General features: G+C 61.8%; 1 protein-coding gene across 8 annotated transcripts; it reads left to right on the top strand.

The window, feature by feature from the left end:
• The first annotated feature begins 948 nt into the window (after positions 1 to 948).
• SNAPC4 (small nuclear RNA activating complex polypeptide 4) lies at positions 949 to 21,527 on the top strand. Of its 8 annotated transcripts, none has more exons than XM_088019142.1 (25): positions 949 to 983; positions 1,725 to 1,869; positions 2,600 to 2,646; positions 3,604 to 3,771; positions 3,921 to 4,046; positions 4,566 to 4,644; positions 5,011 to 5,092; positions 5,897 to 6,001; positions 6,088 to 6,160; positions 6,514 to 6,678; positions 9,442 to 9,589; positions 9,825 to 9,931; positions 10,080 to 10,174; positions 11,813 to 11,907; positions 12,882 to 12,961; positions 13,276 to 13,761; positions 14,555 to 14,638; positions 14,797 to 15,043; positions 15,502 to 15,572; positions 16,057 to 16,167; positions 16,887 to 16,911; positions 17,030 to 17,089; positions 17,462 to 19,155; positions 20,236 to 20,359; positions 21,320 to 21,527. In XM_088019142.1, the coding sequence occupies exons 2-24, from the start codon at positions 1,740 to 1,742 to the stop codon at positions 20,350 to 20,352; spliced, it is 4,395 nt and encodes a 1,464-aa protein (XP_087875268.1). In that variant the 5' UTR covers positions 949 to 983; positions 1,725 to 1,739; the 3' UTR covers positions 20,353 to 20,359; positions 21,320 to 21,527. The 8 variants fall into 8 exon arrangements, with proteins under 8 accessions (XP_087875268.1, XP_087875265.1, XP_087875267.1 ...); XM_088019139.1 differs by having other exon boundaries at positions 14,776 to 15,043; XM_088019141.1 differs by lacking the exon at positions 949 to 983 and adding an exon at positions 1,132 to 1,440 and having other exon boundaries at positions 14,776 to 15,043.
• Positions 21,528 to 23,213: the final 1,686 nt, after the last annotated feature.

Here is a 23,213-nt window from a genome sequence, read left to right as displayed (position 1 = left end):
TTCTGGGTGCAGGAACGGGGCTTCCTGGGAGGATGCCTCCAGCCACAGCCCTGCATGCAGGCACAGCATTTTAAGGGGGTGCGGGATGTGCACCTAGAGCCCCCCTGGGGTGTTCCACCTACTGATGCTGCACTTGAGCCAGCCCTGACCTCTGCAAGGGCAGGCAGAGGGGCTGCGGGCGCCGGAAGGGTCTAGATGAAGCAAGCGGCCCGGTGCACACATAGGCTCTTCCTGCTGTCCCCCGTGTGTTTGGAGCGCTCACGGTAAGAGACTTAAATTGTATGGCCGTCCAGCTCTGCCTCTGCATTTCCGGCCCCGTGCAACCCGTCCGTTTCTCCAATCTGGCTCCCGGGGACGTCCCTTACCCCATGCCTCGCCTTGCAATCTCCGCCTGCTCTGTCCACCAGGCGAAGGCGCCCTGCTGGTTTCCAGCGGACACTGGCTGCTCTTCCGAGCCCCAGGCAGCATTACGCCCCCCCCCCCCCCCCGCAATCCCTGAGACGCACCGCGCTCTGGGGGTGGCGCCCCTGCTCTGCCCCCGCCCCGCACGTGCCCCTAGGAGGAGCAACCGCAGGCCGGCCCCGCTCGGGCAGGAGCGGCCTCCCAGACGGACCAGAGGTACGCGCTGGGCGTGGGGACCGGGGGCTGGGGCGGGCTCCGGCCCTGCGCGACGCCTGCCCCGGGCCAGGCAGCGGCAGCACTGAGCCCTTGGCCACCTTGCTCACTGGCTGCGCAACAACAGCCGCGGATATAGTCAGCACAGGCAGAAACGAGCGAGCGAGCGAGTTTCGGCGATGCGGAGGTCCCGCCCGGCCGACCACCCCCGCCCCGGCCAGCGCTCGGCAGTCCCGGGGGCGGCCGCGCGGGGGCAGCACTCGCCCGCTCGCCGACCCCGTCCCGGCGTGCCCCGCGCTGCGGCCGCGGGGCGGGACTTCCGGTTGTGCGGCCGCCGGAAGTGTGGGGGGCGGTGGCGCTGGCTGAGGGTGAGGGCGGCAGCGCGGTCGCCGGGGATGGGGCCGGGCCGCGGCGGGAGGAGCGGGGCCGGGGGGCCGGGGGGGCCGGGGGCCCGGGGGGGGCCGGGCTCTCGGCCGGCTCGGCTCACTCGCGCTCGGAGTGTGCACCTCGCGCCGCGGGACCGGCTGGCGTCCTCCTCTGGCTTGGCCTCCGGCCCCGGGTCCGTGCGGAGCCCCCGGGCCGTCCCTCCGCGAAGCCTCATGAGCCCCCTTCTCTTCCCGGCCCTCGGCCCCGCCGCGGCCTCCCGGACCGGCGCCCCTGTAGACGCGGGGGACCCTGCCCCCCGGGGGCGGCCTTCCCGGCGCCACACCTGCCACCTGCGTCCCCGTGCCCTCCGCCGTGCTGTGGGTTCGGGTTTCCCAGGGCCTGGGCCGCGTCCCTGTGCCCGGGTGCCTCAGCCACGACACCCCGCCGTGTGCGCCCCAGGTGCCCGGCCGGGCCGGGGAAGGCGGAGACCGGGCTCTGGGGCCATGCTGGTGCCCGTCCGGCTGCCCCCGTAGGTCACAGCCTGGAGCGGGCCGGCCACGTCCACGTGGCTTCAGCGCCCCCGGGGAGCAAACAGTGGGTGTGTTCGCGGGTGGGGGGGGTGTCGGGTCAGTGGTCCAGGGCTCCCCCGAGCGGGACCGCCTGCTTCGGTCGGGCTTCCGTGGTGCCCCCAGGGGCGTGCCCGGGTCAGGGGCGGGTCTGTGAGATTCTGCGATCCGTCCCAGTGGCAGGTAGAAGTCATGGACGTAGACGCCGAAAGAGAGAAGATAGCAAAGGAGATCGCGGAGCTTGAGAGGATTTTGGATCCCACGTCCTCGGGCGTCGGAGTGGGGGTCTCGGAGTCTGGTCTCCCGTTGGATTCTGACGCAGGTACGCTTTCACGGGCCACAGCTGGAGCCCCTCCACCTGCCCTCCAGACGAACGTGCTGCTCGGCCACACTGACCTTGCCCTTACTCCCCGGGACGGCCTGTTAGCGCTCCTCAGTTGGCCGAGGACCTGCTGGCTGTGAGTGAGCGCGCTGTCTCGGGAGGTTGGCGGGCTGTCCTCAGGCATCAGAGGTTCCAGAGCTCAGTTTGTCCGCTGCCGCCACGCCGGACAGCTGGGAGTCACCCCCACATGCTGTCCTCGGTGCTCCCCTGGGCCCTGAGGCCCCTCACCGCAGCTCTGATTAGAGGCCTGCCCACATGGTCAGAACCTACGAGAGACGGGGCCCTCAGGCCTCTCCCTGGCACCAGGTGCAGGTCTGAGGCTGTTTCTGAGTTTCGGACCACGCCAGGGCCTGCCTTTCGCCTGTAATCAGGGCCTCAGCCATGCCCCCGCCCCTGACTCCAGCACCCCCAGGACGGGGCTGGCTCCTTCGAGGTCTTCCCTCTCTGGCTGACCCTGCCCTTAGTTCAGGGCCTGTCTTGCCTAGTCAGTGAGTGGCGCTCAGCCACTGGCTGATGGCGAAGGAAGGTCCGGTTTTGTCCTGAGGCCTTTCAGCGTCTCCCCCGCCCGTGGCCATCAGGAAAAACCCTGTGCCGTACCTACTGGACATCTCTTTAGCAGATACGGGATTCTGTTGCTGGTCGCTCACACGGTGTGCTTGTGTTCCCACAGATTCACTGCCAGAGGAGGACTCGGAGGCTACTGGTTCCCCGGGCTCGGTAACTACTGGCCTGGGCTGTTTGTGGTACCCACCAAGGCAGACACCACCCTGCCAGTGGGCCCAAGACCAAGCGGGGAGTGCTCTGAGCACATCTCGGTTTTTCCAGGTGTTTGTTACCGGAAGCATCGCGTCACAAAGTATTTGTCACCAAAATTAAAATTGTTCCTAGAATAACATCTGTCCGAGGTTTGGCGTTCACGCCTCCTGACTTTCCTAAGCTCTCTGTGACGCGTATGTGTCTGGGCATGGCGTCATGCGTGGAAGGTTTTGAGCGTGCTGCCTGGGTCTGGCCCTTTGTAGCTTACTTGTCTGCCTCGGTTTCCAGCGTGCAGTGGGGTAGTCACAGCGCCAGTCATTCCGCACGTGTGATTGTCCAGGACGGTGTCTGGCACATAGTTCCTCAGTCGGGCCAGTTTTTATTGCTATTTTTTACTTTAGAATTTCATGTTAATTTGGAGAATTTTTACAATTTGTTTTTTGTCTTTTAATGAAGGCAGCAGGTACAGAGTTGATTCTGATTTTTAACGGCCAGGTAGTGCCTTTGGCTTAGGTTTATCATAGCTCCTCATTGACGGTCCTACGGGTTGTTCCTGGGTTTTAGTCCTGCTGCTGCTGCAGCGTCCGTCCTCACACGTGTTGGGGCTCACCGTTCCCTGCCAGTGACGAGAGCGCACGAGCCCATTCTGAGCCTCGAGTTCCATAGAAACGTTGTGGAAAGTAGACGGTATTTAGCTTTTCACGTTTTCCCACCGGAGATATGTTTCCAGATGTTTGCTTCTTTTGTCTCAAGTTGTGGAACGTGCATATGCTGGACACAGTCCCACATCAGGGTGGTCTCCTGCTGGCCCAGGGACCGGAGCGTGAGCTCAGAGGCTCGTTGTGCTGCCCTGGGTCACGAGGTGGGGCAGCGTCTGCATGCCTCCTTCCTCACCTGCAGTTTCCCACTTGTAACCAGGAAGAGGAGAGGTGGGGTGAGGCCAGCAATGGTGAGGATGACCCCAAGGAAAAGACCCTTCCTGAAGACCCAGAGACCTGCCTGCAGTTGAACATGGTCTACCAGGAGGTCATCCAGGAGAGGCTGGTGGAGGTCAGCCTCCTACTGGCCCAGAACCAGGAGCAGCAGGTAGGACAGGGCCTGGCCTTCAGAACCGCCATGGCCAGACACCCCAGAATAGGGCTTTGAGCTCTGTCTGTTCCCTGACTGCCCGGGTCCCATTCACAAAGGGAGTCGCTGCTGCCTGACCCCAGATGGGCCCTTTGTATCTGCCACAGGAGGAGATCATGTGTGACCTGGCAGGGTCCAAGGGCTCCAAGGTGAAGGACAGCAAGAGCCTGCCCCCGAATTTGTACGTAGGGCACTTCATGAAACCCTACTTCAAGGACAGAGTGACCGGAGTGGTGAGTAGCAGGGGCCCTGCTCTCATCAGGGAGGGTGGAGCTGCACGGGAAGGAGCTCTCGTTTCCAAACTTGCTGTGGCTGTTGTGAATTCCCTTGGGTCGTTCAGGGTGATATTCTTTAGCTTCTCTCAAACTCTTTCTGGTTGCCAGTGGTGAAAGTCAGGGTCTCCAGCCTTGGAATGTGGCAAGCTGACCTCAGCTCCACAGATGAACCCCGGGGGCATTTCCATAAGAGGTGGCACCATGGGTGGGGCAGCTTGGCAGAATTGTGGTGGCCTGGTAGCGAGGTCCTGTGGAGCCACTGAGCCCGCCCCATGCTCCTCACGGCCCCCAGCCACTCACCAGGGAGTAGCTCTGGGCCCAAATGTCTGGTGCCAGGCCTCCCACGTGGCCAAACTGCTCGAGGAGGCTGAAGGAAAGGGCTCCAGAGTCTTAGTGAGGCCCCACCGGGACATGCTTGGCCCGTGAGGTGAGCATACCTGGGTTCTGTCTATGGTGTGACACTGCTTTGTCTGGCAGGGGCCTCCTGCCAATGAAGAGACGCGGGAGAAGGCTGCCCAGGGCATCAAGGCTTTCGAGGAGCTCTTGGTGACTAAGTGTAAGTGCCCAGGCCGGGGCCTCAGCACCACAGCCCTGCCTCTCCTCAGATGCCTTCTTGTGGCTCTGTGGGCTTCTTCGGGCCCTGACCACTGGGACTGGCCCCTCAAAGCCCTTGCCTGTCCCAGGCCACGTGGGGCCACCATCCCCACAGATCACTGTCTGGTCTTCCTTTTCATCCCTGAACACCCAGCCCCACGGGCCCAGCTGTGAGCTTGGGCCAGGGCATCCTGCTTGCTGGACAGAGGGCCCTGGGCCCACAGCCCAGCTCCCCTGCCAGCTCTGTGGTCCTGGCCTGGTCATGTGCCCACAGCTTCCTCACGTGAAAGTAGGGGAAGGCGTTGCTGATGTCATTGTTTCTCGTTAGGGAAAAACTGGGAAAAGGCCTTGCTCCGAAGATCAGTGGTGAGCGACCGCCTGCAGCGCCTGCTTCAGCCCAAGTTACTGAAGTAAGTCCGAGCACAGTCATGGACGTCGGCCTCCCCGGCGAGTGAGGGAGTCCGGGCTCAATGCTTTGTCACGGACACTCAGTGCAGCCGCGTCCCCTGCTCCCAGCGGAAGAGGTGCTGATCCCTGGAACTTTTCCCCAAAGAGGCATCTGGGCTCGAGGTCAGGCATGCGAGAGCTGGGCAGGCCGAGTGGCCGCAGTCAGTCATGCAGCTCGGGCGGTTTCTCTGGTCTGAATGTGGACCGTGCGTGAGACTTTTTATGTTGTGCTGGGGTGACACCATGCGACCAAATCACAGCACCTGGGGCTGGGCCAGGGGTCCCAGGGGCTGCCCCTAGTCTCAGGGCTTGATGTGTGGGTCAGGATTTGCTTCAGGGATGGCTTTCTTCTCCCTGGACTCCAGAAGGGCCAACTGCAGGCTTAAGTAGGCCGTGGCTTTGTCACCAGGCTTCCCGCAGAACACCTCCCTGCGTGCAGGGTCCAAGGCAGGTAGCTGGGATGCCGAATCAGTGGTGTCAATTACTGTCTGTGTGTTCACAACTGCAGTGACAGCAGGAGAGAGAGTGTCGTTGCTTCCTGTGGGCAGGAAGCCGGGCAGCCTCCTGCCTGCGCAAGGCAGGCTTGGAGTCGGAGCCAGGCTCCAGTGTGTGCTTCCTGACACGCAGCTTCATCCTATGGAGTGATGTGCATGCCTGAGTACTCAGGGAAACTGCACTGGACCCAAGACACCCCCCCTCCCCGCGCCCCCCCCACCCCGAGCACAGCCACGATGTGGGTAACCCTGGTGTCTCTACCTGCCCCGTAGGCTTGAGTACTTGCACCAGAAACGGAGTAGGGTGACGAGTGAGGCAGAGAGGCAGGTCCTGGAGAAGCAGAGCAGGGAGGCGGAGAGGGAAGTCCAGGACATTCGGTGAGCTGGGTCTTACAGGGAGGCTGTGGCCTGGGGAGAGGCATGGAAGGCCCGGTGTGAGCCTGGCAGCCTGTTTCTGTCTCCAGGCAGCTCCCAGAGGAGGCCTTGCTGGGCAACAGGCTGGACAGTCACGACTGGGAGAAGATCTCGAACGTTAACGTGAGTCGGGGCAGTACTGGGCCAACGGCGGCTCGTGGCCGTGCTGGCAGTGGAGGGCGTGGGCTGGCATCGGCAGGGTCAGATTCAGGCAGTCAGGCTAAGTCCCTGGTGGCCGCCAGACCTACTGTGGCGCCCCTGGGCAGGTGAGTGTCAGGCCTGCCCCGCCGGGGTGAGCTGCCTTTTCAGAGACGGATGAGCACGAAGGTTCAGGCTTCGTGCTTAGAGCCGACCCCTCGCTTCTGGGTGTGTGAGTCCTGGCAACCCGGGCTGGGACCCCACTTCTCCCCGGGTGCCAAGCTGCCAGCCGTCCGCGAGCAACAGCCCCTGCAGCTTGGGTTTCCCTGTTGGTGCAGTTTGAGGGTGGCCGCAGTGCGGAGGAGATCCGGAAGTTCTGGCAGAACTTCGAGCACCCGAGCATAAACAAGCAGGAGTGGAGCGGGCAGGAGGTAGACCAGCTGAAGGCCCTTGCGGCCGAGCATGGCCATCTGCAGTGGCAGAAGATCGCCAAGGAGCTGGGGGTGAGGACCGGAGGGGCCTCAGGTGCATGGCTGGGAGGCTGGGCGGGCTTGGGGTCACCACGGGCTGAGCATCACAGCCCAGTACTGGGAGCCGGCACATTGCTTCATCACGCCGCTCTTGAGGGTGTGGCCTACAGGGAGAACAGCCTCTCCACCCCTCTCTGGGCCACGTCTCTGGGCACTTCTGGCTCCTCAGCCTCCGTCTGTCTCCGAGTGCTCACTCGTCTTCCGTCTCCCTCCCAGGGCCTGTCTTAGCTGGGTCCTTCCTTATTTCCATCAAGTCAGGAGTTGGTTCTGATGGGTTTCGAGGGGAACGCTCTTCCCGGTTTTCTCTGGGTTCTTGTGGTGTTTTCCTCATTTCTAAGGCGAGGACCAAGAGTTCCACTCAGCTTCTGTCTGCACCATGAAGGTGTTGGAAGCTCGCCTCTCTCAGAACAGCGCACTGTGAACTAGGACCCTTTGCCGCCCCTTCAAACCTTAGTTTGTGTAGGAGGGTCCTTCTCATCTGTACGTCGTTAGGTGTCTCAGGAATCCTTTGTGTTGTGCTCTGTTTGAATTTCACTGGCTCACGGCCTGAGAGGGTGATGAGTAAAGTCCCCATGTTTGAATGGAGCACTCTTACAGACAGGCACACGCTCGCAGCGAACCGATTAAACCGAAGCTGCCCAGAGACCAGCATAGACCCTAGGGTGGCAGATGGTCCGTCTGTCCTGCCAAGCTCAGTCTGTAGAGCCGCTTGGCCGGAGCACTGTGCTCACATCAGAAAGGCACGCCCCCCCCCCCCCCCCCCCCCGCGTGTCTAATAGTTGTGTTTCACGTACTGAGCTGCTGGGTAAGCTGGCGCATGTACGCTTATGCTTCGTACGGTTGGTAAGTTGGGCTTTTAAAGTCGTTTTTGGTCTTTGTTTTCTTAGTTTCTGGGGTTTTATTTAGGGTTTTGGTTTAGAGCAGCGTTCGTTCTCAGTAAAAGCGAGAGGAAGGGGTGGAGACTCCCCTTGTGCCCTTCGCCCCCCCACCAGCATCATCCCTTCCCAGAACGGTGCTTCTGTTCAACCGAGGACAGGTCTGTGCTGACACACCGCCGCACCCAGAGCCGATGTGCACGTCAGGGCTGTGCTGCTGGGGGGCTGCCCCATGTGGGCTTGCACAGTGCACGGGGACACGGGTCTGCGGGGCAGCCTCCTGCAGACTAGTGCTCTGCCACCTATGCTGTGCCTCTTCCAGGGCCACCCAGAGCTGGGGGCCTGTCCCCGCAGCTTCCTCCTCTCGGGAACCGAGGTGTCTCCGGGCCTTTTCCCAGCCTGCCCACGTGTTCCTTTTTAGCACGAAAAACACCCCATTGTCTAGATCCATCTCACTTTGTCTCTCCACCTGCTGAGGGCATCTTGGTCGTTTCCAGGATTTGGCAGTTGTGAAGGTGCTGTTAACGTCTGTGCCCAGGCGTTCGTGTGGATGTGAGTGTTCAGGTCCTTTGGGTAAACACCAAGGAGCAGTCGTATGCTGAGAGGATGTTTGGGTCTGTTCTCCAGAGTGGCCACCCCGTGCTGTGCACCCCCGGCCACAGGCAGGGGTCCTGCTGCCCTGCACCCTCACCAGCCTGTGGTGGCGTCTGGGCTCCAGACTCGGGCGGTGCTCCCAGACGTGTGTTAGCATCACATGCACTTCTGCATCTCCGTGATGACAGATACAGGCTGCTTTAGGTCTCATTTGCATGTCTTCTTTGGCTAAGTGTGTAGGTTTTTGGTTTATTTTTAATCGGATTGTTTTTTTGTTGAGTTTTATTTTTTTATTTATTTTTTTTAAATGTTTTATTTATTTATCTGTCAGAGCACAAGCAGGGGAAGCGGTAGGCTCCCCGCTGAGCAGGGAGCCCGATGTGGGACTCGATCCCAGGACCCTGGGATCATGACCCGAGCTGAAGGCAGACGCTCAACCAACTGAGCCACCCAGGTGCCGCTTGCCGAGTTTTAAAGTCTTGTGTATTTGGGAGAACAGCTTTTACCAGACATGTCTCACAAGCATTTTTTCCTGTCTGCGGCTTGTCTTCTCATTTTTCTGACGTCTTCCACTGAGCAAAAGGTCTTAGTCAAGTCCAGCTGATCCGTTCTTTCAAGGACCATGCTTTTGGTGTTGTGTCTTAAAAGGCGTCCCCAAACCCAAACCTCATAGGCATGCAGACTGCGTGTGTCCAACCATACATGTTCTCTGTAACTCAAGGGTTTTCTTTAGGAAAAAAGTTCAAATCGCATCGATTAGCTTTTGGGAGATACTCTCCCCATAAGGTGATGAATGAGGGGACAGACTTGGGCGACCGCACCTGCCATGGAGACTGGTGCTTTATGTGCCGAGTTGGAGCCCATATGGAAGCCGAGATACAGTCAGTCCGGAGCTCTCCCTAGGGTGGCATCCCCAGAGAGGCCCGTTGGGGCCCCCGGATTAGGGCCGCTGTGCAGCCCCTACGTCATCAGAGGCGCGTGCTCTGCAGGGAGGCTCCTCCAGGCCGCTGAGCTGGTGGTGCCCACTGAGGACTCCAGTGTCGCTCTGGGGTCATGTGAGTGCAGCGTTAACGGACTTACCTGGACACGCTGTGTGTCTGAACGTGCAGACTGGTGCTTCGCGGCCTCCTTCTGTCAGGCTCTCCACTGTCCCTGCAGGGTCTGCTAGGGGCGATAAGGTCGTTGGTTCACAGCACCCTGGCCGTCCCTCTGCGGGGGGTACACACCCAGTAACACCCACTTTGCTTTGGTCTTGGGGCCTCGGAAGACCAACCGCAGCGCCTTCCAGTGCCTGCAGAAGTACCAGCAGCACAACAAGGCTCTGAAGCGCAAGGAGTGGACACGGGAGGAGGACCGCCTGCTCACCCAGCTTGTCCAGGAGATGCGCGTCGGCAGCCACATCCCCTACCGGAGAAGTGAGTGTCCGTGTGGGCCCTGCTCCCTGTGCCCCCCGCTGAGGCTCGCAAGCCCCTGGACCCAAGGCCCCTCACGGGTGGAGGCACCTCAGTCATGACAGGCTTGAGGGGCTGGAGGGGGACGCCCGGGGTCACCCAGCCCCTGCACCCCACGGCCCAATGACCTAGTGACCAGAGCAGCTTCTTGCTGAGTGACCCAGGAAGCGCGGTGCCCATCAGGCCCCTTTGTCCCCAGTTGTCTACTACATGGAAGGGAGAGACTCCATGCAGCTCATCTATCGGTGGACCAAGAGCTTGGACCCCAGCCTGAAGAAGGGGTTCTGGGCCCCAGAGGAAGACGCGGTGAGTATACGGTCGCAGAAGCCAAGGAGAGCCGTACTCCAGGATGTGAGCCTCGGCGCCCACTGTCCCTTCTGAAATGGACTGGTGCGGGCTGGGGAGCTTACGGCTGCCTGTGGAGGCCTTACTTGTTCGCTGTCCTTTACTGCAGAAGTTGCTTCAAGCAGTTGCCAAATATGGGGAGCAGGATTGGTTTAAAATCCGGGAAGAGGTGCCAGGTAGGAGCGATGCCCAGTGCCGAGATCGGTGAGTTGGACCTCGCTGGGTGAGGGAGGCCTTGCTGGGGTTGCTTCCGGGTAGGCCAGAGGGTGGGCGAGCAGCCTGCGGCCCCAGGGGATCTGCTGGCCGAGGCTGGGGTGACCTGGGAGCCCTGCGTAGCCAGGGTGTCTGGTTAGGAAGCAGGATGCGTGTTGGTTTTTTTGAAGCAGACTTTTGTATGGGCTCAACCTGAGGTGGCCCAGGGGGCGTTTCCCTGACTCTGTTGTTGAAGCTCCTGTTCCAGACCCCTGACGGCAAGGTCTCTGGAAGGCTGCTTTGGGAATGTCCTTTCTTCAGCCTGTTTTTTTTAACGGTTCATGATAACTTAATCTGTATGTCGTGCAACATACTCCAGTGAGGGGTTCTGGGGGGTTACTGTTGGTGAGCCGTGCAGCCGTCACCCCAGGCAACTTCAGAACGCAGTGACCACCCCCCAGAGAAACGCTGTTTGCCAACAACAACAAACAATCGAGGAAAGGGACAAGGGCTCGAATAGACCTTTCTCCAGAGAGCGCACGAGACAGGGCTCAGTGTCGTTAGTCATTACAGAAACAGGGAGAGCAGCAGCGAGATGCCACCTTGCGCGCGTCAGGACGGTGGTTTTAAGGCCGCACAAAAGGGCAAGTTTAGACGAGGGTGCGGAGCGTGCGTGGTGCGGTGCCGCTTCCTTGGGCAGCTAGCCAGGGAACCATGCTGTTGGCCGGCAAACTGCCGCCCGCCCGCGGGAACCGGAAGCCAGGCCTCACACGGGCACCTACACACGTGTGGTCGTAACCGCGCTGGTCATGGGGCCACATGGCAGGAACTGACTATGTCAGTGGAGGAACAGGTTGATGACAAAAGTTGTTCTCAAGCTGGACAGACACTAGAGTACCGTTTGGTCTTAACGACGAAGCCCCGGGGCACCTGGTTGGCGTGGTCAGTGGAGTGCCCAACTCTTGATCTTGGGGCCATGGGTTCGAGCCCCGCATTGGGTGTAGAGAGGACTGAAAAGATAAGTGCATGAAGTCCTGACACACACACCCCCCCCGCCTCGTGGGTTCGCCTTGGCAATGGCAGTGTCTGTGTGAACGGGCACGCTCGGTGCTCTTGGATGTGTGCCTGCGAGTGGGGTTTTCAGGGCATGTGATGCTGTGGTTACCCGCAGTGGCGGCCCTGCCCTGTGCCCCCATGGGAGACACCCTCACCAGCCCCCATGAACCCCAGCTCCCGCAGGCGTGGGGTGTGAGGTGGCGTCTCGGTGGCTTCCGTTCGTGGCTCCCTGACAGCTCCTGGCATTGAGCATCTTTGTGTGTTGCCCGGCCCTTTGCATGTCTTCTCTGGAAAAACATCTGTTCTTGTCATTCTCCCAGTTAAAAAACCGAGTTGTTTTTGTGTCACGGTTTGTGTGAGTTGATACGTGTTCGGCTACAAGTCCCTTATTCGAGGTCTCATCTGCCCGTCTTTCTCAATGGCGTCCTGTGAGACACATCAAGGTTTTAATTTTCATGAAGTTCAGTTATTCTGTGTTTTCTGTTCGTCCCCTGAGCTTTTGTCGCCGGGTCTCGGGAGCCCTTGCCGGCGTGGGGACAGTCGCGGGAGGGCATTCTGGCGCCCGAAACACCCTTGTGTCCTTGCCACTTTCAGGTACCTCAGACGGCTGCACTTCAGCTTGAAAAAGGGACGATGGAACGCAAGTGAAGAGGGGAAGCTGCTTGAGCTGATCGAGAAGTACGGTGTTGGTGAGTCTTGGGCCTCTGCAGGCCCTGAGCCCCCAGGAGGCACGGCTCGCGGCGACCCCAGCTGCCCTCCTGTCCGCAGCCTTTCCCCGGCTCAGCGGGCAGCAGCTTCTCTCCCTTGCGCACTGCCGAACGGTCGGGATGCAGAGTTCAGGAGCGCCGTCACTCCTCTCCTGGGGATGGCTGCTGCCGGCCACATGCACCTGCGCAGCCCGCTCTCTGGGCCCATCTCTAGGGCAGCTTTTTTTAAAGTTGAGTCACTCGGTGTGAGTTTATGGAGTCCGCCACTTTCCACTTAGCATTCTCTTGTCTGTTGTGACTGTTTTTCTGTCTTCACGCGTCCTTTGTTCTCCCGTTGTTGTCAACAGTCACATCCTGTCTCCCTGAGAAAGAGCACGGAACTTCCTCAGCCGCCTGTCTCTCGATGGATGTTTCTGTTGTTTCTCATTTCTGCCCCTTTTGCTCCTGGAAGGAGCGAAGGGCTTGGTCATTGCATCTGCTCATTATCTGCAGCATCTCCTCAGAAACAGACCCTAGATGTGGTGTTGTTGAGTTCAAGTGTGTGCAGAATCCTGAGTGTGGCACGGAGTCACACTGCCCTAAACACAAGGCACCAGTGTCCTCCTGCCTGTGGAGTCGGGAGAGAGAATAGTTTGCCACGTTTGGTGTAGAAGCCGGGGTGTGGCAGGATTGCACGGGCTGTGTTTACATAAACGCAGATGGTTTTTTTCTTCTTGTCTGTGTGTTTTCTAGAGTCTTGCTAAAGGGCTGATTATCCATTGAGAATCCGAAGGCCCACTTGTCACTGAGCTTCTCCGACGTGGGGAGCAGTGTGCAGCGGAGCACGCGTTCCCTCGGAACACGGTGCAGGTCTTCTACGGGAGACCACGCATCTGCGAGAAGAGCCTCTTGTTCAGGCTGTGAACATGTCATCAAAGACCATGGGAAGCAACTTCCGCGTTGTTTTGCTTTTGTAGGTCACTGGGCAAAAATAGCTTCTGAACTACCCCATCGGACGGGCTCCCAGTGTCTGAGCAAGTGGAAGATCATGGTCAGGGTGAGGCTTTGCCAAAAGTCAGTCGAAGGCCCTGTACCCGTGGGACCGGCATCACTGCTGGGCGGGGAGGGGAGGAAGGACATCTGGTTTCTGGCCCTGGCATCTTTTCTTCCTGGAAGTCAAGGGCAGAGAGCCCCAGCCTCTCCCATAGCTGCTGTCCCCTCAGAGCATTCGGGGGAGTGGGGGGTTGTGCTCCCAGCGCGCCGTGTCCAAGCCTGCTTGGGGTCTCTCCCCAAAGGGCTGGCCTGCCTGCTTGCTGTCCCTGGTCCGTGAGCCCTGGGCGGCCGAGGACTCCAATTAGCCCTTCCCCACAGAAAAAGCAGAGTCGGGGCAGGAGGCGGCGGCGGCGGCCCCTTGGCAGTATGCGGTGGAGCTCCAGCAGCGGGGACAGCAGCAGCGGGGGCGGCAGCAGCGGGGGCGGCAGCAGCGGGGGCGGCAGCAGCGGGGACTCAGAGCCAGAGGAAGCCCCAGAGGCCAGGGCAGGTGGCCAGGCGCTGCCGTCAGCACAGCATACCGTGCCGGACATGGACCTGTGGGTGCCTGCCAGGCAGAGCACCAGTGAACTGTGCGCAGGGGGAGCCCGGGGCTGGCCAGGACACCGTGCCGCCTCCCCCAGCCCTCCCCGGGCCTCCAGCGAGGCTCAGGACAGCAGAGCTGCTGGCCCCACAGCCTCGGCTTCCGCAGAGGAGGCAGGCCAGACGCACACTCCCTCCGGGACCCACAGCACCAGCGCGAGAGGCATCGGGCACCCAGGCTCGGCGGACACGCACCTCTCGAGCTCAGAGGAGCTGGCAGACAAGGTAGGCCCCAGACCCCAGTGCACCCCACATGGCTGCTCGGGGGTCACTTAGCTGGTGCTAAGGCACAGCGGGCCGGCCTGCGCTCGCGTCAGCTGCGTTCTGGGCGCAGTGGGTCAGACACCCGTCCTGGCTCCAGAGAACGTTCACTTCTGGTGCGCAGGAGACTCGTGTCCAGAGCAGCAGCCTCTACTTCCCCAGGTTTGCTTTATAAGCCGTGCAGGGGCCCTGCCGGGTGGGGCCGCAGACTTGGAGCCATTTCTGACCTGTCTGTCCCTGAGTGGGGGTCGGCAGGGGGCAGCAAGCAGGAGGGTGTTCCCCTGGCTCGCGGAAGTCCAGACACTTCTCCTGTGCAGGGTCCCACTGTCCACCAGCCCTGTGTATGCCTGTCCCGGTCGGCGTCTGAGCTCTCAGGGCCCTGGCCACCTCCCTGGCTCTGGCTGTGTGCGGAGTTGCGGTGAGCAGGCTGGCCTGTCCTGGGAGAGATAGGAGACTGTGGCACCTGAGGGGACAGCAGGCTGTCCAGGCAGCCGGGCAGACTGCACACGCCAGCCCCTGCGGTGCCATCGGCTCGGGGGGGCTGGCCGGGGGAGCAGGGGCCCTCTGCTGGTGCTGGCTGCAGCCAAGCTGGGTAGGCAGGTGGGTGGCCAGGCCTTAGGGACCCTCCTGAGGCCGTCATGCCTCAGAGTGCTTCCGCCACCCCGCACTGGGACCCGGGCGCAGGGATGTGTGCTGCCTCTGCAGCCCCTGCACCAGGGCTTCCCACGTGTCGAGCCTCACGCCGTCTTTTCGTCAGAGTGGGAGCTGTCTGCTGAAGGTGCCACTGGAGACAGTGCTGCAGGTGCTCAGGACCAACACAGCCCGCCGGCGCCAGACGCTGGTAGGAGCTGGCCCCCCGTCGCCCCCCACTGCCACCGCCCTGTCGGCCCAGGGCCCCTCCCCAGTCCAGGGAAGGAGTGGAGGGTGGTGTGTGGGGCTGTGGGCAGCCTGGGAGCCCAGCCTGACTGGGAAGCCCAGGTGTCTGTCTTCCTTACACAGAAGGAGAAACTGAGACAACCGTGCCCACTCAGCCCGTCCCTGGGGGCCAGCCCCAGTGACAGTGGTGTGGCCGGGCCCCATGTACGGCGGCTGTGGCACAGGACGATCGGGAACAGGCGGCAGTGGCGAGGACATGCCCTGCAGAGGAGGCTCATTGAGCGCCAGCTTCTGGTGGCCATGAGCCCGTGGGTGGGCGACGTTGTCCTGCCCTGCACCCCCCGGAGGCCTGCCGTCGTGCACACTCGAGGTACTGCCCCAGGGTTCTTTTGAGAGCCTCCTGTGGGTTTGGGGTGGGGGAGACACAGGGCAGATGCGGGGTGACCTTGCTGGGGAGGGGGTGCACGGGGAGGGACCCCTGTGCCAGTCTCATCTTTCTAGAAAGCATCCCTTTGGAGGGCTGTTTGGGTTTTGTCTCTGACTTGCTTAGCACACGAGGGACAGTCTGGAAATGACCAGCCATTTGGGCCTTAGCAAGGGTCTTCTCGGGGCTCGGGTGCGCAGTGCCTGCATGCAGGTTTCTGGAGAGCTGGTCGTGTTCTCGGGGCTGGGGGGCGGGGGGGCTCCACAGGCCAGTCAGGGCCGGCCTGCCCTCTGGGCTCCTGCCCTTCCTTCTGGTTGAGCATGGCGGCAGATGGATGCGGGGTTCTTTGGGGCCTCAGGGAGAGGGGTCTTGGTAACTGCGCATGTGTGCCTTTGTCTTCTCAGCCGATGGCATCAGGAAGCAGCTGCAAGACGCCCGGCTGGCCAGCACCCCTGCGTTTACTGTTTTTATCCAGGTGAGAAGCCCCGTAAGGCAGAGCTTTTCTATCTTATGCTTGGTTTTCCTTGGGTAAAGGTGGATTCACTTCTTAAAATCTAACTTTTTGAAGTTTCAGACCTTTGGAAAGGGTCTTTCGGTGCCTTGCAACACCTAGTAGGCCAGTCACTATGGAAGGGACAGCCCCGTCCCTGCCACCATCAGTTAAACCCCATCCTGAGGAGGGACGGGGATGCTGGGACCCCAGTGCGTAAATGGAAGCTCGGAGGAGACCTCGGCCCCGAGGGAGCTTTGCTCCGACGCACCTAGGCTGAGGCCAGGCCGGGGCTGAGCAAAGGGGTCATGGCCTTGAGGGGCTGTGCCGGGCTCTGGACCTACCCCGAGCAGTGGTCAGAGCTGGCTCAAGTTCATCGCAGACGCCCTTGTCATCTTGGTCCTGGACGGGGAAGAGGGACAGGCCCTTGTCGTGCGTGTGCCATGCATGTGTCATGCGTGTCCCTCAGCTGTTCCAGATTGACACTGCTGGCTGCATGGAGGTCGTTCGAGAGAGGAAGGCCCAAACCCCTGCCCTGCTCCAGACTGGCACTCGGGACCCAGTGCCTGGGCTCCTACAGGTGAGAAGTAGGGAGTGAGCACCCGGCACAGGCTCACCCGGTTTCTGCCACCCTCCCTCCTCTTCCTGACACGGCAAGGCCAGTGCTGGGGTGGGTAGCAGCTGTCCAGCCGGAGAGTAAGAGACAGGAGGCATTCCTGAGTCCCCCTTTAGGCTGGTCCAGCCCCTGAGAGCAGCCCTGTTGGCTTTTGGCCCCCTCACGGCAACCCTTCTAGGAGGTGTCCGCCCATTTGCTTGGAGCCCTGAGGGCTTCACAACATGTCGGGGTGGGAGGGGGCAGAGCTGGTACCGTGCCGCCCCTGCGTGGAGGCCTCCAAGCTCTTGGACATCTACTGCTCTGGGCATTGGCCTTGCTGGGGTGAGGTGCCAGGTGTGGGGTCCGTGGGGTCCGTCGCATTCCTGTGTCCAGTTAAAACTGAAGGGAATGACAGAATGACCAGGTTGGCCCTGTGGTGCCATCCAGGCCCCAGAGACCCCGAGTCCTTCTGCCTGGGGAGCCAAGCTCCTGCCTCTCCCTCAAATCCCACATAGGCCTGACCTCACCATGATGAGCTCACCCAGTGGTGCTTGTAGGAGGATGTGGGGAGGGAGGGAGGCCGGCCCTGGTGCTTGGGCCTTGCTCCCACTGCAGGTGAGAGCAGAAGGAAGGCTTTGCTGCAGGTAGAGAAGAGTGGGTCTGGGCCCTGGAACTTCCCTGAGGCGCACACTTTTGTTTTTCAGATGTCTTCGTCGCGGGACTCCCCAGGTACTCTCTCTGTTCCTGTCTTGACCATCTAACCTAACGGCAAAGGGGTGTTGGATTTCGGGTTTTGGGTAGCACAGCTGTGGCCCTGCTGACAGATCTTGTCCAAATCCCACGGCAGGGACAGAGCGTGGCAGGCGGGAGTGGGCAGAGGCAGCGCAAGCTCCTACCTACCCTGCACGTAAGCCAGCCCCGGGCATCCGGGAGGGGCCTCTGCTGCTGGCTGCCACCAGCCTCCCCACACCAGCAGCATCGTGCGAGGCTCTGGGGGCCTGGGAGACCATGTGAGGAGGACAGTGGTGCCCGGCGGTTGTTGTTTTGAAGATACCGAAGGCATGGGGCTGGCGGCCGGTACCCGGCAGGCCCTGCTGTCCTGGCTGCGGCAGGAGCTCGAGGAGGTCTGGGACGTGCAGATCAGATGCCAAAGCTCCTGCTCTGTACTCCCAGCAGCTGCCCGCCCTCCAGGAGGGCCCTCCGATGGGACAGGGGGGAGGCCTGTCTCCGGTCCGCACGCATGGAGCTCATCCACGTGTGTGTTGTGTCTTCCCTGCAGGCCGCAGCTTCCGGAATCCACCGGCACGAGAAGCTGCAAAGCAGAGCACCAGCCACAAAGGGAGCAGGGGTTTACAGCTCTGCCGTGCCGAGTCCAGTCCACCGGCGCCCCCGCCAGCTCCGTGTGGCCCTCGGCCCAAGCCCAAGACCGTCTCCGAGCTGCTCCGGGAGAAGCGGCTTCGGGAGGCCCGGGCCAGGAAGGCCGCTACCCCAGGCACCGTGGCTCTCCCACCGCAGCTGGTGCTGTCCTCGCCACTGATCCTCCAGCCCCGTCTACCACAGCCGCCCCCCACCCGCTCAGCCCCGGGCCCCGCTGCCACAGACACGGCGCTCTCTGGGCCTGGGATCCCTGCAGCAGCGGGGCTGAGTACTTCAGGCAAGGACGAGAGGGCTTCGACCCTGCCAGTCTTGGACCGCACCCTGGCCTCCACGGAGGCTGCCCCTGCTGCCTCCAGAGCTCCAGTTCCCAGCCGGGTCCTTGTGAGTGGCCATCAGGGTGGCCTGGGACAGTCTCAGGCCCCTGCCACGTCCCGGAAGCAGGGCCTGCCTGAGGCACCACTCTTTCTCCCAGCAGCCCCCAGCCCCATTCAGCTGCCTATCCAGCCCCTCAGCCTGACACCAGCTCTGGGCATGCACAAGGGTGGGCCTCACGTGGCGGCCAGCACGCCTCTGCCTGTCACCTGGGTGCTCACGGCCCAGGGGCTGCTCCCTGTGCCAGCCGTGGTGGGCCTTCCTGGGGCGGCAGGGACCTCTGATGCCAAGGGACTGTCCGTGACTCTGCCGTCCTCCCTGCCTGGGATGCAGGTAGGCCAGGGCCCCAGGCTCCCTGGGCTGAGCCACCCCTGGCAGCCCCCGGCCAACGTGGACACAGACTCAGATTCTTCCTCCAGGGCAGACCTCTCGACCCTTCCGATGCTTTGCCAATCCCAGAGTTCTGTGGAAGTGGGCAGTGACGTGGCCCGTGTCCCTGGGGGACCTTCCTTCCCTGGAGAGGCCCAAGTGGCCAGGGAAATAGCTGCGCCCAGGATACCCTCCCAGGCCACACTTCTGGCTGACCACCCTGAAGCAAAACCCCCGTGGTCCAGCCAACCCCCTCTGCAAGCTGGCACTAGCCCTGGGAGTGGCCCAGGAGGGACACCGGGGTCCCCGGGGCCAGGGCGACCCATGGGACCTCTGGGCCTAGAGAGGCCACCCCTACCCCGGCCTGGGCCTGAGAGGGGTGCCCTGGACCTGGACCTCCTGTCCCAGGAGAGTGAGGCAGCCGTGCGGGATTGGCTGAGGGGACAGCAGGGGGTGTGCGTGCCCCCACTAGGGAGCAGGCTGCCCTACCAGCCCCCAGCCTTGTGCAGCCTACGGGCCCTGTCTGGACTCCTGCTCCACAAGAAGGCTTTGGAGCAGAGAGCCACCTCCCTCGTGCCCAGTGGGGCAGCCGGAGCCCTGCAGGCCTCGCTGGGACAGGTGCGGAGGCAGCTCCAGGACAGCCCGGCCTACCTGCTGCTGAAGGCACGGTTCCTGGCAGCCTTCACCCTCCCCGCACTCCTGGCCACGCTGTCTCCCCACGGCGTCCACACCACCCTGTCGGTGGCCACAAGGGCCGAGCCAGAGAGCGAGGACGACCTGGGGGAGTTGGAGCTCACTGATGGCTGCTCCACAAGTGGTTCTTGGGCAGGGCCGGCGGCCACCATCCCCGTTCAGGTAGGCGGCCATGGGCACAGAGGTTCCCCCCCCCCAGCTCCCCTGTGGCCGTCTGCAGCGCCCCCGCCCAGTTGTGGGTGGGAGTTCGGCCAGCAGGGCTGGCCCACTGGTTGCTGGGGAGGAGGAAGCTGGCTCCAGGCCTGTTCAGTCTGTGCGGATGTGGCCCTCCTTTGAGGCCAGTGTGGAAAACAGAGGAAGGAACCTCTACACTCACGAAACCCCTTGGCCCCTCTTGGGGCTGCCGCCCCCACTACAAAGCCTTGCCTGAGGGAGCGGGTGACCTCAGGCCCTGTGCACCCTGCGCACGTACGGGCTCCTGCATTGGGGTACTAGCTCCACAGAGGTGGGCCTGCCCTTGTTTCTGCACATCTGGGGACACCGAGATCCTTCCAGCTGGCAGCTCTGGTACCATGTACCCTGGAAGAGCTTTCTGAGCCGTGGAGGCCAACCGCTTTCCTTGTTCCCTAGCAAGAAGCCTGATACAAACACGCAGGAAGGTGTCCCCATGTCCTCTGTGGCTGCGTGTGCCCACGGGGCTCCCAGCAAGTGTCCTCTGACCCTGTTCCTGGGGCCAGCAGGAGAGCCGGGCCACCTCGTGTGTCACATCAGGGAGGTTGTGGGGTCTCCTGCGGGTGGTGGCCCTTGCCCAGCTGGGGCTTTGTGCCGTCAGGACAGCGGAGGCAGGGTTTGTGGCTGGGGGCTGAGGGGGGAGGGCCTCCTGTCCCCTGGCCTGCGTGCAGGCTCTTCGCTGTCATCTGCCTGTGTTTCTCGGCACTGCCCTGCCAAGCCTGGCTGGGAGAACCGTGACATGGGAGGCTGGCTCCCTGGCATCACCAAGGGGATTGGAGTCTGCAAGTGGGATGGGGGGCTGGTGGGGAACCAGAGCCCGCGTGTGGCCATGTCTCTCCTGCAGGAGTCTCAGTTCATCTGCAAGCCACAGTGTGTCTGCAGGGACAGGTCTGGGGAGCAGCACATCCCTGGCAGCCTCCTCCCTGGTGTGACTCCTCACTGCCCCCACTTTCCCTGCCTGTTCTGCTAGGGAGTCACTCTTGTTCTTCTCTGCCTGGGTTTTGTTCTCAGGGAGCCCCAGACCCTGGGCAGAGCGCTGACTCTTCCTGCCTGGATGGTTCTGACAACCTTGACGTGCTGAGAACCCGGCATGCCTGGCATGTCCGGAAGAGGAGGCGGCTGGTGTGAGTGCAGGGTAAGCGTGGGCCTTCCCTGTGGCTCTGCTCTGGGCATGTGGGGGCCAACAGCTGTCCAGATGCAGGGCAGGCTGGCCCTTAGGAGCTCGCTCGCACCAAATGTGATGGTGTTAGGTGGGGTGTGGGTATATACAGGCCTCTGGGGGCAGGCCCAGGGTTGTGGAGGCCCCCGGGGGAAGGGCCATCTAATCCCCCTCCCCCAGGTGCAGCCCTCACCCACTGGGTTCCACACCCCAGGCTCTGTGCTTCCTTCTTGCTGGCACACATGTGCCTCAGGGCCTTTGCATTACTAGGCCCTCTGCCTAGCTTCCTTCTGTGTTTGTGAGGCTCATTCCCTTTGTCCGATCACATCTCTGCTCAGTGGTCGCCTCCTCAGAGATGCTCTATGACTGTTCTCCTGAGGCAGCGTTGTTGTCCCAGCGTCCATCTGTCTTGATCGCACTCTGCTCTCTACAGCTGACACGGTCTAGGTGTATATTTGTCATCTCTGCCGTGAACGTGTGCCCTTATGGGGAGTAATGTAGTTTTTGCTGCTGGGGCCTCAGTGTGCAGACAACAGGCACCAAGTAGGCCTTCAGCACGGATTAGTTGAGTTCACGGGGTGGAGAACCCATGCGGGGGAAGGACCCTGTCCAGGTCCACAGGTCCCGGAGACAGGAGCCAGCTCCTCTGAGCACGGTGGGGGCCGTGCCCTGAGAGGTCCTGGGTCCTGGAATAGGGCAGATGGGTCCACAGAGGGGATGCCAATGGGGTAGGGGCGTCCTTTGGAAGCCTACCCAGGCCCCAGGGTCTGCCCTCAGCATGGCCCCTGTGAGGACTGCAAGTGGGCAGCCAACCTGGTTCTGCTGTGCCCTCAAAGGGGGCATGGTGCCACCTTTGGTTCCTGCCCTACAGCACCGTCCATGGGGTCTGGCTGGGAGTCTGGGCATCCCCACCATCAGGGCATCTTTGCATTCCAGGAGGCAGGAGCCATGCTGGACCCTGGTGAGCCCACCTGCCCGGAGAGCCCCTCACCGACCCTTCCAGAGAAGGCCAAAGCAGCTGGAGACTGGGAGAGGCTCCGCCAGCAGGACTGTGAGGCCAGAGGGGCTTGGCTGGTCCTCAGGCACAAATTGGGATGTTTGAAGGAATAAAGGAATGGCTTATTTTTTTTTTATTAAAAAGCAAGCCCTCAGGCTCTTGTGATGTTGCCCTGAGAGACCGGGCAGTGTACAGAGGGTTGGGGCCGCCTCTGGCCACGTCGGGAGCCGGCTGGCTGGGCCCTGAGATCCGAGGAGCCCCCTGAACCCCAGGCCTCAGTGTTGGGTGTGGGGTGCCCTTTCCACAAGACATGCTTGTGGCTCAGACCGAGGGGCCTGCCACGAGCTCCCAGGTGGCCACTGGTCTTGGTGCGGCCACGGGGACTGGGGTGGACCCCGCCTCGCTGCCTTCTGACCACCCTGCCAGCCGAGGTGGGCTCCTGGAACCAGCGGCAGCCAAGCTGCCACAAGTCGTGCAGCAGCCCCAGGCCAGTGCCGCCTTCCTCCTGAGCGGTGCTGCTTGGCAGGATGCCAAGCCCCAGCACCCTCCACAGCTCTGAGGGATGCTCAGCTTTGGTTTGGGTGTGCAGCCTTTTGAGGCACTTGGTTCTAGAGGCTTCGTTCCTGTGTTCTCTGCATGTGACCCTCCCGCAGGGTGCCGCACCCACTGGGACTGACCCACCACCACACAGCCTCGTGAATGTGCTTTCACTTTTTAGTTTGTGCCCAGTGCTTTTTCGGCTCGTTTCTACTTTTCCTGGGGGCTTCTTTGGACCTGTGGTTGTTTAGAGGTTTCTGTTTAATTTTTAAATGTTTAAGGATTTTCCAGTTAGCTTTTTGTTACTGATTTGTAGTTTCTGATATGGAAAACATGATGTTTCTGTTGTTGAATTTTTACAAACACCCACTGTGAGGGAGACACCTTTTATTAGCTTCATTTTGCAAAACGGGGACACCGGTGGTCACCGCTCCAGGCCCAGGACTGGCTGTTTCTGGAGGCATGTCAGCCTCTGTCCTCCCAGAGACCTGCGGGGGGCAGGGGGGTGCAGGCTGCCCGCCACCCCGTGACTCAGACGCGCTGGAGGCAAAGCCCAGGGACTGAGGATGGAGAGCCCACAGGCAGGGAGCCGGTCAGGCAGAAGGCAGCTGCCTTGGGAAGGTGGAGCCAGGAGCCCTGGTCAGGACCTGCGCTGCCTGTCCGGCCTCTCCCTAGCTGTTGCCTCAGCCTGGCAGCCAGCATCTCCGGCCACCAGCACAGCTGCCCCGGCAAGGCATTGGCCTGGGGGTTGGTTTGGGGGGCCATGGAGAGTGGCCTCAGGGTCCTGGAAGCCGGCTGTCACAGTCCCGTGTGTCCTGGGCGGAGAGAGCTTGCTGAGGGGAGACTCTTCCAGGAAGGGACGGGGGTGTGCTGGGCTAGCTGTGGTGCGGGCTGGTGGCCCTGTGGGGCAAGCGTGGCCAAGCCCCTGGCCTTTTGGGGGCCGCAGCGGCCTCTCCAGCCACGTGCCCTCTAGATGCTACACTGCAACCCTCATGTGATCAAGGCCCCTTGCTGGCCAGCTGCGTGTGTGGGCCCCTGGCGGAGAGCCCAGAGTTGGGCCCAAAGCCCTGGGATCCCCACCTGCACCTTGCAGGCTGCCTGCACTGCTGGTCCCCAGCCGACCCCTGCTGGAGAAGCCTCCGGAAGCCCGTGTCCAGGCCAGAGCAGACTGGACAGTGCACTGACCTCCTCCAGCTCCGGGGAGGGTCTTTGCTCACACTTCCACTTAGTGGGCGCAGGGCTGGGCCTCCAGGCCTCTGAGCAAGACTTCCACTTTCCTCCGCCCCGCCTCCCGGG

Source organism: Eumetopias jubatus, unplaced genomic scaffold (genome assembly GCF_037043125.1).
Source record: "Eumetopias jubatus isolate StellerSeaLion01/CBP00866 unplaced genomic scaffold, mEumJub1_p1.0 scaffold_15, whole genome shotgun sequence".
Lineage (NCBI taxonomy): Eukaryota > Metazoa > Chordata > Mammalia > Carnivora > Otariidae > Eumetopias > Eumetopias jubatus.
Note: the sequence above shows the minus strand (reverse complement) of the source record. Positions and strands in the feature narration are given on the sequence as shown.

Bases quoted from the DNA above. Each gene is read 5' to 3' on its own strand.
- SNAPC4 (XM_088019137.1), top strand. From the start codon at position 3,406: ATGTTTCCAGATGTTTGCTTCTTTTGTCTCAAGTTGTGGAACGTGCAT. The intron at 3,772-3,920 runs GTAGGACAGGGC...TATCTGCCACAG, and splicing joins CCCAGAACCAGGAGCAGCAG to GAGGAGATCATGTGTGACCT. The intron at 5,093-5,896 runs GTAAGTCCGAGC...CCTGCCCCGTAG, and splicing joins CTTCAGCCCAAGTTACTGAA to GCTTGAGTACTTGCACCAGA.